This window comes from Vitis vinifera, chromosome 14 (assembly GCF_030704535.1).
Source record: "Vitis vinifera cultivar Pinot Noir 40024 chromosome 14, ASM3070453v1".
Lineage (NCBI taxonomy): Eukaryota > Viridiplantae > Streptophyta > Magnoliopsida > Vitales > Vitaceae > Vitis > Vitis vinifera.
The window spans coordinates 24199462-24211869 of NC_081818.1; the positions used below are offsets into that span (position 1 = coordinate 24199462).

The 12408-nt window shown below is 39.8% G+C and overlaps 1 protein-coding gene across 3 annotated transcripts in view; it reads right to left on the reverse strand.

Annotated features, from left to right (window-relative positions):
- LOC100853981 (uncharacterized) overlaps positions 1–12408 on the reverse strand; it is a 68104-nt gene that overhangs the window by 29100 nt on the left and 26596 nt on the right. For all 3 annotated transcript variants that reach the window (XM_010662332.3, XM_010662331.3, XM_010662330.3), the window contains exons 4-5: positions 2212–2277; positions 2019–2090 (exon numbers count right to left, since the gene is read on the reverse strand). In XM_010662332.3, the coding sequence (XP_010660634.1) occupies positions 2019–2090; positions 2212–2277 (138 nt within the window). The remainder of the gene's footprint in view (positions 1–2018; positions 2091–2211; positions 2278–12408) is intronic.

A 12408-nucleotide genomic window follows, 5' to 3' on the forward strand; every position in this document is an offset into this window, starting at 1 on the left:
ATTACAAAAAAACCTGATCCAATATGATTGAATTTCTCCACAATACAAGGAGTCTATCCAAGAGGTTTAGATCATATATTGATACATCATAATATACAAAGATGTCATCTCCTAAAGTTAAGACTAAGCTCCTCCCAATGATGTCCAAATCCAATTGATGTACACACTGAATGCCAATTGAGTTGCATAACACTAAGAGAAATGCCTTTAAAAGCCTCGTTGCATGGGACCCAAAAGGAGGAATAGAAGTGAAGTAAGGCATTTCTCTCTCACCACACACAATCCAAAGCAATGTGAGACAAGCTATTTGCCAAAGGGTCTTGCCTCTAATGGAGCTCCCCGTCTTGGGTAGAACCGAATCACTCCTAACTTATTTGAATAGACAATGCAAAAGCCCCAAAGTTATCGGACAATGTAGAAAAAGATGATCAATAGACTCCCAACTCCCCTTACATAAAACACACCAATAAAGTCTAAGGGATTTGAAAGGTCTTCTCAATTGTAGCATGTCGTTAGCATTTACCTTTTTGAGTGCCACTAACCAAGCAAAGACCTTAGCCTTATATATGGGACTTTAGATTTCCATATAAATTTGGCTAAGGAGAAAAGAATAATATCTGATGAATTAGAAAAAGTCATGAAGAATGATTTTGACTGGGAATAATTCTAAAAAAGTCAATGACCAAAAATATGAGAAACAGGAATAACATCGCATTTGAGTTAGTACTTTTTCCAAAGAATTAATTTCTTTATTTTTTTTCTTTTTATCACAACCAAAAATATTCATTGCATTACAAAGTCAATAAAAAAAAAAGGATGAGCAATCCTTCCAAGATATACAATTGTTGATCTGAAAGTGGAAAACGTATGCTACTCTACAAAAAACTTAAATACTTTTTCTAAAGCATTAATTTCTTCATTTTTTTCTTCTTGTTATCACAACCAAAAATACTCATTGCATCACAAAGTAAATAAAAAGGACGAGCAATCCTTCCAAGATATACAATTGTTGATCTATAAGTAGAAAATGTATGCTACTCCACAAAAAACTTAAATACTTTTTCCGAAGCATTAATTTTTTTTTTCTTTTTATCACAACCAAAAATATTCATTGCATTAAAATTAAATAAAAAAGAAGGACAATTAATCCTTCCAAGATATACAATTGTTGATCTAAACGTAGAAAATGTATGCTACTCCACAAAAAACTTAAATTATCTTCACAAATTATAGGAAGAAAAAGCAAGATACTAGCAATAAAAATGTGCTATATACTTAGGGAGGAAGAAAAAATTTCCAACAAAAGAAATTTCATCACCCAAAGCAACACAGCAATCAAGCTGAGAGCATTGTAAGGCATCTCTGAAAAGCACCCTACTGAAAACCACCAACACCTTAAACAACCTAAGTTTTACCCTCCCAACTTTCCCAGCCTAATACCTTTAACCAATTTGCTTACTCTTAAGCTTAAGGGGTTGTTAAACTGCCTCTTGCTTTGAGGCAAGCCTCAAAAACACTTTCAAGAGATTGAGAGCATCAACTATTAGAGAGTTCATATGTGACGTGGTAAGATGGACGTTGCATAGTAGAGTGATGCCACGTGATGTAAAATATTTGCTCATTTCAGTAAGGCCGAGATAATATTAGGCTGGGGCTAATTAGGCTATTTTATCCTTCTAGATGAATCCTCTTGGAGCCTATTCAGTGCATAAATTTATTGAATATGAATCCACCAGTCAGAAAAGCAGCCACCACCCAGCTGTTCTCCTTAGCACTCCTCTGAACTGCATGAAGGTCTCATACCTTCAAGATGAACCAACTTTAACAACTGCAGCTCTGAAAATTTGTGCTTCACCACCCAAAATTTATTTGTACTTACATAGGGTAACAGAAGCACAAGGGAAAAATCAAAACCGGCTCTAACAAACAGGAAAACAACTCTGATATTACTTTTTTTTTAAATGGAAAAGAAACAGAAGACAGGAAAGAAAGTCATATGCCAATCCAATGTCATTTACCATGAATCCAGATTTTTCTTTAATAGCCTTGTTAGCAGCCTCTTTTGTTGTGAAACGTACAAAGCAATATCCCTGTGACAATGAAAAAAGAACTCAACTGGGTAGAACAATGATTCAATTAAAAAAAGAAAAAGAAAAATAGAAGCACATATTGAAATGCATAAAGCAAATGCAGATAGAAAAGAATTAAAACCTTCGATTTGCCATTCTGATCTGTCATCATACGTACTTCTATGATTTCCCCACAAGTAGAGAATACCTGAAAATGAGAAAGCACAATCAACAAGTAGGACAAGTGTGTATATAAGAAAGTCTATCCCAATAAAAATGGACTATCAAATAGGTTGAATCTAGTCAGCAAAACCCTAACCAATTAAACTAACATCACTCTGGAGCAACTCAACTCAACTCATTTAAAGCTTATTAATTTTTATTTCTAAAGAAATAACACTATTTATCAAGTCTTTGCAGAAAAACAATTAGAACTAATTATCTTGATTCATGTAGTCAATTATTTTTTATTTTATAGGTAAATAAAGAAAAATAAAAAGGACCTAACAAAATAGTATTCTGACAATTTGGATTACATAGGCAAAAAATAGAAAATAAAAAACAAAAAATAAAGAAAGAAAATTGGGTAATGCCCACCCCCACATAGAAATATGGTGATAGAAGTCATCAAACATTTTATCACCCATGATATTCTAGACTAAAATCAAACACATCAAGATGGCAATATCTTCCAGAAATAAAATGACAATAATTAAATAAAAACACAATCTGCTGTTCTTTATTGCAACATGTTTTGCCTTCTTTTTTTTTTTTTGTGTGTGTGTGTGTGTGTGTTTCAAATTCACTAAACAAGCCTCATTTATTGAATGAGCAACTTTTCTTTTAATTGAAAACAAGTATTCAAAATGAGCTTGAGCACATGATTGCTTTGATTAGGAAAAGTCCAAGTAAAGAAAGGCATTCATCAACTCCAATCCAATCGAACTTCTCAAGCCAGATGAATTACAGGTCATTTGATATAAAATTGTACTTCTTCACAAGCAGAGGGCAGAGGGTAAATGTAACACCCGGTGAAACACATTTGACTCCTATGCCCCTTCCCCAAACAAGTGGTTGTCAACTTATCAAACGGAACAACTCTTTGAAGAATTCTGAAATTACTCTCTTACCCTTGATACCTTTAACAGGAGATTTTTTTTTTATAGGTAAACAGAACAAGTATATTAAAGGTGCTAACTGAAGGTGCACCAAAGTACACAGGTTGCATAAAAAGGGAGCCAGGAAAGCAACAAAAAACAAATGCCCCATCAAGACAAACCTAACCAATCTATAAAATCTACCATGGTTAGGGAGCCTCCATCAATGTACACCCTCACCCATTAAAAACAAAAAAAAAAAATATTACAAAGCAAAAAAAATAAAATAAAAATAAAATAAATAAATAAAAACAAGGTAATGAACAGACACTTCTTTGCTCTCAAAAGATCTTTAATTCCTCTCTGTCTATAAAGTCCAAAAAATACACAACAAGATAACCCTCCAAACCGTCTTCCTCATTTTACCCACAAAGGAACCATGCTGCCCTAACAGAGTCTCTTCACCAACCAAGGCATCACCCACTCTACTCTAACCAAAGCAAATACAAAACTCCTTAAGTCTCGAGCTCAAGCACCATGAAGGAGAATGTGATTAACAGTCTCTTCCTCCATACAAAGAAAACATCAATTCACCGGATGCCATCCTCTTCTTTGCAACTAATCCAACATCTAAGGCTTTCCCCATGAAGCTTCCAATGCAAAATTTAAAAAAAACAAAAAAACAAAAAAGAATAGGGCCAATGGGTTTCAAATAGCTTAGATGGGAAAGTGGCTAACTTTGTCCTACTTTATAAAGGAGTAGGAATTGACTAGAAACTTCCCCTTCTTAGCATCCAACCAATCTAGCTTGTAGTCTTCATTCCTTCTCACCTCCTTTCCTTAAAGTCTTGAGAGAAACTCTTGAACCCTTTCCAACTCCCAATCATTCAAATTCCTTGAGAAACAGGATTCTAAATCCCTCCTTCTTCATGGGGGTCCCAAACATCCACCACCTAAACTTCCTTTGTCAAGGATATGAAAAATAATGAGGGAAAATATTCTCTTTAGAGTTGAATCACCACACCAGATGTCATTCCAAACATCACCCTTCTACCATTGCCCACATTGTAAGAGGTTCTGCTACTACTGACGTCTCAACCACTCTTGATGGCCTTCCACAACCCAAATGAAATAACAATCCCTACTTTCCCTAGTACACCAGCCCCCCTCCTCCCCATACTTGCTAACAATAACCCTCTTCCAAAGTGACTCTTTAATAGAAGATAAAGCAACAATATTTTTCTAAGAATACAAAATAACAAAAAAAAGGGCCAGCTTCAATAAAGTATTATAAATAGTTTAGTGACTTCAAATAACAATAGCACCTGCATAACAATGAGTTTGGGTAGCCGGCTGGTGGATTGCACCATAAATTGCTACCGGATCAAGAGCTTCCAAAAATACTAAGAAAGCATCAGCACCATGCATTACATAGTCATATAGAAAACAAGGGGAGTTACCTTGAAAATGGAAACTATAAAACGATCACTAAAAGAACAAAGGAAATGGAAAGAAATGGAAAAAAGAAGCAAAGAGAAAAAACCCCTATTCTTTTCAAAAAAATTATATTTTTTATATGATCATTTGTTTACTCTTCTCCTTTGCACAAGTAGCATCTACTTGGGGTCATCCAACCCCTCTTTTTGAACCAATTCAACATCAATATTCTTTTTTTGTTTTTTTATCAAAAACCAAATATATATTGATAATAGTTGTTGAATATAATGTATGTATAGTATACTATCTTTCCTTATTAATATAGGTCATATGTATGGTAGTTAGGACTCCTAGCCTTGTATATATATATATCTCTCAATTGTAAGTAAAAATATATGAATGAAAATAAGGTTTTTCTCCTTTCTCTCTCTCTTTCAACATGGTATCAGAGCCAAGGAAGAAAACCTAATTCTTTCCTGTTTTTCCGTGTCATCAACTCCGGGAAACCTTCCGGTGACCGTGTTTCTTTCCGGTCACCGTGTTTCTTTCCGGTCACCTTTCCCATCTCCCAATACTTTCCGGTCAGTCGGATCGTCGCTAGAAACCACTCACCGCCGGCGAAATTTTCCGGCGAACTTTCCGGCGACCTATTTTTCCGACACCGACCATACCAGAAGGAGCGCCTGGAGGAGATCTCCACCTTTTGTGAAGACACCAGCACCAAAAGAGGAGCCACGCGCCGTCCACGCGCGATTTTCGGTCGGCGGCTGCATCTCACGCGCCAGCGCGTGGGGGCGCGTGAGGCATATTCCGGCCACTTCCGACACCTCTCCAGGCTCGTCCGGCGCCGTCTTGGCCTTCTAGCCCCCCGGCAGTCCTCCCCGAGCCCTGCATCTCCATTTTTTTCCCTGTTTTTGGCTTTCTTGCCATTCCGGCCACCTCCGACAGGGCTCCCCCTCCATCTCCGAGGCTTGGGTGCTGCTTCTCTTCCTCTCCAGGCACGTCACGAACCTTTTCTCCATTGATTGCACCTCTCACAGCCGTGGTTTCACTTTTTTTCTCTCTCCGCCGAAATCTGAACCCATCTTAGGGCTCTCTTCGATCCAAATACGTGAATATGACCACCAAAAATCAGATCTTTACCTCTGTTATCTCTGGATCTCCTATGATTACCTCAGAGAAATTGGTTGGCAGTGAGAATTATCTCTCCTGGTTTGCTTCTGTTGAACTTTGGTTTATGGGTCAAGGATATGAGGATCACTTGGTTACCCAGGAGGCAGATATCCCTGAGGTTGACCGCGTACAGTGGCGGAAGATAGATGCACAGTTATGTAGTGTATTATGGCAATCGGTTGATCCCCGGATTCTTCTTCATCTTCAGGCCTATAAAACTTGTTTTAAGTTTTGGACTCAGGCCAAAGGATTATACACGAATGATATCCAGCGTCTTTATAAGGTGGCTTCTGCTATTGTCCATCTCAGCCAACAGGACTTGGACCTATCTACTTATATTGGTCAGATTGCCTCTCTTAAGGAGCAGTTCCTGACTGTGATGCCTCTTACTCCTGATGTTGGGGCTCAACAAACACAACTTGACAAGTTCTTCATGGTTCTTACTCTTATTGGCCTCCGTCCGGATCTTGAGCCTATTCGTGATCAGATTCTTGGCAGTTCATCAGTTCCGTCCTTGGATGATGTGTTTGCTCGCCTCCTGCGTATCTCGTCCACTCAGACTTTGACATCTGATAGCGCTTCAGATTCTTCTGTGTTAGTTTCTCAAACTACCTCTCGAGGAGGACGCAGTGGTACCCGAGGTAGAGGCCAACGTCCTCAATGCACCTATTGCAATAAACTTGGCCACACTCGCGATCGTTGCTATCAGTTACATGGAAGACCTCCTCGCACTGCCCATATGGCCCAGTCCTCTGATTCTCTGTTGCCTCAGCCTCCGAGCTCCTCCGCATCTCAGACATCTCAGGCTTCTATTGCCTCTGTTGCCCAGCCTGGTAATGCCTCTGCCTGCCTTACCCACACATCTTCTCTTGGACCCTGGATTCTAGATTCTGGAGCATCTGATCACCTATCTGGTAATAAGGATCTTTTCTCCTCTATTACTACTACCTCTGATTTACCTACTGTTACCTTAGCTAATGGTTCTCAAACTGTGGCTAAAGGTATTGGTTTGGCCCTTCCTCTGCCTTCTCTACCTCTCACTTCTGTCCTTTATACTCCTGAATGTCCTTTTAATCTTATTTCCATCAGCAAAATCACTCGTACTCTTAATTGCTCTATTACATTTTCTGATAAATTTGTGACCTTGCAGGACCGGAGTACGGGGAAGACGATTGGCATAGGACGTGAGTCTCAAGGCCTCTATCACCTCACCTCAGATTCATCTCCTGCAGTTTGCATTTCCACTGATGCTCCTCTCCTCATTCACAATCGTCTGGGCCACCCTAGTCTCTCCAAGTTCCAGAAGATGGTTCCTCGTTTTTCCACTTTGTCGTCGCTTCCGTGTGAGTCATGTCAGCTTGGGAAACATACTCGTGTCTCGTTCCCAAAGCGTTTGAATAATCGGGCAAAGTCTCCTTTTGAGCTTGTTCACACTGATGTTTGGGGTCCTTGTCGGACTGCGTCTACTTTAGGATTTCAGTATTTTGTCACTTTCATTGATGACTATTCTCGATGTACTTGGTTATTTTTAATGAAAAATCGAGCTGAGTTATTCTCAATTTTCCAGAAATTTTATACTGAAATCCAAACCCAGTTCAATATTTCTATTCGTGTGTTACGCAGTGACAATGCCAGGGAATATTTTTCAGCCCAATTTACTTCGTTTATGTCTCATCATGGGATTCTTCATCAGTCTTCTTGTGCTCATACTCCTCAACAAAATGGGGTAGCTGAACGCAAGAATCGACATCTTGTTGAGACAGCTCGTACTCTCCTCCTCCATAGTCACGTTCCTTTTCGCTTTTGGGGGGACGCTGTTCTTACCGCTTGTTATTTGATTAATCGTATGCCCTCCTCTGTCTTACATGATCAGATTCCTCACTCCCTTCTTTTCCCTGACCAACCACTTTATTTCCTTCCTCCTCGTGTCTTTGGTTGTACTTGCTTTGTTCATATTCTCACTCCTGGACAGGACAAGCTTTCCGCCAAAGCCATGAAGTGCCTCTTCTTGGGATATTCCAGACTTCAGAAGGGTTATCGTTGTTATTCCCTTGAGACTCATCGGTACTTTATCTCCGCTGATGTCACCTTTTTTGAGGACTCACCCTTCTTTTCCACCACTTCTGAGTCTCTTCCTGTTTCTGAAGTCTTGCCCATTCCCATTGTCTCCCCACCTGAAGCTATGCCCCCTCGACCACTTCAGGTTTATCATCGTCGTCCTCGTGTCGTTGCTCCTCTCCCTTTTCCTGAGGCACCTGCTGACTCACTTCCTATCCCTTCGGCTTCACCTGCCCCGGCTCTGCCTTCTCCTAATGACTTACCCATTGCTGTTCGGAAAGGTACTCGCTCTACTCGTAATCCTCATCCTATTTACAATTTTTTGAGTTATCATCGATTATCTTCACCCTATTCTGCTTTTGTTTCTGCTATATCCTCTGTTTCTCTTCCCAAGAGCACCCATGAAGCTCTTTCCCATCCAGGCTGGCGACAGGCAATGGTGGATGAAATGGCTGCTCTGCACTCTAATGGCACTTGGGATCTTGTTGTTTTACCCCCTGGTAAATCTACAGTTGGTTGTCGTTGGGTCTATGCAGTTAAGGTTGGTCCTGATGGTCAGGTTGATCGCCTTAAGGCCCGCTTAGTTGCTAAAGGCTATACTCAAGTTTATGGTTCTGATTATGGTGACACATTCTCCCCTGTTGCCAAGATTGCTTCTGTCCGCTTGCTTCTCTCCATGGCTGCTATGTGTTCTTGGCCTCTTTATCAGTTGGATATTAAAAATGCCTTCCTTCATGGTGATCTTGCCGAGGAAGTTTATATGGAGCAACCTCCTGGTTTTGTTGCTCAGGGGGAGTCTGGTTTAGTGTGCAGGTTACGCCGTTCTCTATATGGCTTGAAACAATCTCCTCGAGCATGGTTTAGCCGTTTTAGTTCTGTTGTTCAAGAGTTTGGCATGCTTCGCAGTACAGCAGACCATTCAGTTTTTTATCATCATAACTCCTTGGGGCAGTGTATTTATCTGGTTGTTTATGTGGACGACATCGTCATTACAGGCAGTGATCAGGATGGTATACAGAAACTAAAGCAACATCTTTTTACCCACTTTCAGACCAAAGACTTGGGGAAACTCAAGTATTTCTTGGGAATTGAGATAGCTCAATCTAGTTCTGGTGTGGTCCTTTCCCAAAGGAAGTATGCTTTAGACATCCTGGAAGAAACCGGTATGTTAGACTGTAAACCGGTAGACACACCTATGGATCCGAATGTCAAACTTGTACCAGGACAGGGGGAGCCTTTAGGAGACCCCGGGAGATATCGACGACTCGTAGGTAAATTGAACTATCTCACCATTACTCGTCCAGACATTTCTTTTCCTGTGAGTGTTGTTAGTCAATTCCTACAGTCACCATGTGATAGCCATTGGGATGCCGTAATCCGTATTCTTCGATATATCAAAAGTACACCAGGCCAAGGTGTATTGTACGAGAACAGAGGTCATACTCAAGTTGTTGGTTACACAGATGCAGATTGGGCTGGCTCACCCACAGATAGACGTTCCACTTCAGGGTACTGTGTTTTTATTGGAGGTAATCTAATATCTTGGAAGAGTAAGAAACAAGATGTAGTGGCCAGATCTAGCGCTGAAGCCGAGTATCGAGCTATGGCTTTGGCAACATGTGAACTCATATGGTTGAGACATCTTCTTCAGGAGTTGCGATTTGGAAAGGATGAACAGATGAAACTCATCTGTGATAACCAGGCCGCATTACATATTGCATCCAATCCAGTCTTTCATGAAAGGACCAAGCATATTGAAGTTGACTGTCATTTCATTAGAGAGAAGATCGCATCAGGATGTGTTGCTACAAGTTTTGTCAATTCAAATGATCAACTAGCAGACATCTTCACTAAATCTCTCAGAGGTCCTAGGATTAAATATATTTGTAACAAGCTTGGTGCATATGACGTATATGCTCCAGCTTGAGGGGGAGTGTTGAATATAATGTATGTATAGTATACTATCTTTCCTTATTAATATAGGTCATATGTATGGTAGTTAGGACTCCTAGCCTTGTATATATATATATCTCTCAATTGTAAGTAAAAATATATGAATGAAAATAAGGTTTTTCTCCTTTCTCTCTCTCTTTCAACAATAGTAAAGTTCAAGACAAGGATGAAAGGTCTTTCCCACAAAATACAAAATGTGAAATATCACATCTATAATGTTATAAACTTTCATCGAACAAATGTGAAATATCACAATAACCACTATACACAAGCACAATGTCTTCGTTGTGTCTCGTGAAATTACGAGATCAATCAAAATATGCACTCAAACCCTCACACTAGGGTTGGGGATTGACTCTTATACCATTTGTAACAACTCACTTCCTCCCTTGTAGATATTTTTTGCTATTGCCTAATGCTACCATCTGTAAGCACCTATTAACCGAAGCCCCTAGCCTTTAAAACACGTCTATCCCTACCCAATGCGAAATATCACAATCACCCCCATGCATGCATAATGTCCTCATTATTTACCATGGAATTGTGGCGCCAATCAGAACACTTAGTCCAACTCCCACATTAGGACTAAATATAAGCGTTGATATCATTTGTAACAGTTTGCTCCCTCTCATATAAATATTATCCGCTTTGAGTCCAATAGATCTTCCCAGCTTTAAAACATGTCTACACAGTTAAAAAGAGTTCACTACATATATAGGACTAAGAGTGTTTTCCTCAATCCGATGTAAGATATCACAAGTACCTCCTATGCAAGGACCCACCATGTCAATGTGGGATATCACAATCACACTCCATGCAAACATAACTTTCTTGTCATGTCCCATGGAATTATAGGGTCAAACAAACAAATACCCCTTATGAGGCTAAATAGAGCCTTACACAAGAGTCAAGAATCTACCCTGATATCATTTGCAATGACTTGCTCCCATCCGTGTAGATATTATCAACTTTGGGTTCAATGGACCCTCACGACTTTAAAACACATCTACATAATTAGGGTAAAGGGGAAAAGTTCCTAACACTGTATATGCAATGAACTTTTCTTAGTTATGTAGATGCATTTTAAAGTCATGAGGGTCCATTGAGTCTAGAGCAGTCAATACATACACAAGAACGTCCAAACCGTTACAAATGGTATTAAAGTGGATTCCTATTTGGCCCTATAAAAGGTGTATATCTATTTGACCTCACAATTTTATGAGACACAACATGAGATGTTGTGCTTACATAAAAGGATAATTGTGATATCTTACATTGGTTACATGGAAAAGTTCCTAACACAATATATTTAGTAGTTTCCTCTTAACCACATAAACGCGTTTTAAATCCATGAGGATCCATTAGACCCAAACCGAACAATATCTACACAGGAGAAAGTGGGCCATTACAAATGATACCAAGAGTTGATCCTTAACCCGACTATGGGAGTCTAACTGAGTTCTCTGACAAGCCCCTCAATCTCATCGTACACAACAAAGACATCATGCTAGCATGAATGGGTGATATTTATTTTTTGATATTTTGCATTTCAACCATGTTTATTTATCACACCAAATTCAGCTTATTTTTGCATCCACAATAGAGTCATCATATACTAATAACCTCTACAAAAAGTTAATATATTTTTGTCTTCCATCATTTCTAATATAACAAATGAACATTTTATAAAAGGAAAGATCCTAATAATTTTTTTTTTTTTTGATAAATATCGCAAATATATTAAAGGGCATAGGCCACCAAGTATACAGGACGTATACAAATCTGCCTCAAAACGAGAGCACAAAAACAAAGACCCTTACCCTCCCTTAAGTGGTCACTAGCCACTCAAAAAAAACCTACGAGTGAAGAGGACTCCTCTCCAATATACACCCTAGCCCAACTCCACAAGGTACAAACAAAAGAATTTTTGAGTTTCTGTATATTTAACACCCCTCCCTTGAATGCTAACCTATTTCTTTCCTTCCATACCGTCCAAAAAATACACAACGGGATAGAATTCCAAACTTTTTTCCTCTTTTTCCCCACAAAGGGGCCCCTCCAACTGAATAAAGCCTCCTTCACCATCTCTGGGAACACCCAATGAACCCCCACAAGGGCAAAAACGATATCCCATAAGGCCCTTACCACTGTACAGTGAAGAAGAATGTGATTTACCCTCTCCTCCTCACAACCACACAAAAAACAACGATTAGGGATCTGCCAGCCCCTTTTTTGCAGCCTATCCAAGGTGAGAATTTTCCCCCATGCGGCTTCCCAAGCAAAAAAAGCCACTTTGGTAGGGACCTTGTTCACCCAAACGCCTCTATGCGGAAAGTCGCAAGCATTGCTAACAACCAGCCCGTTATAGGCCTCCTTCACCCCATACTTCCCATGGCCCCCCACTTTCCAAATCACCCCGTCCTCCTCTGAAGAGAGCTTGACGTCCCTGAGCCTAATAAGCAATCCTCTAATCATGTCCATCTCCCAGTCATTGAAGTCTCTATGAAAATTGAGATTCCAGCCACCTGGACCATTGCTATGGTCCCACATCTCATTTACCGTTGCATTCTTGTTGACCGCCATCTCATAAAGCTGTGGAAAAGCATGGGACAGCCTCTCAT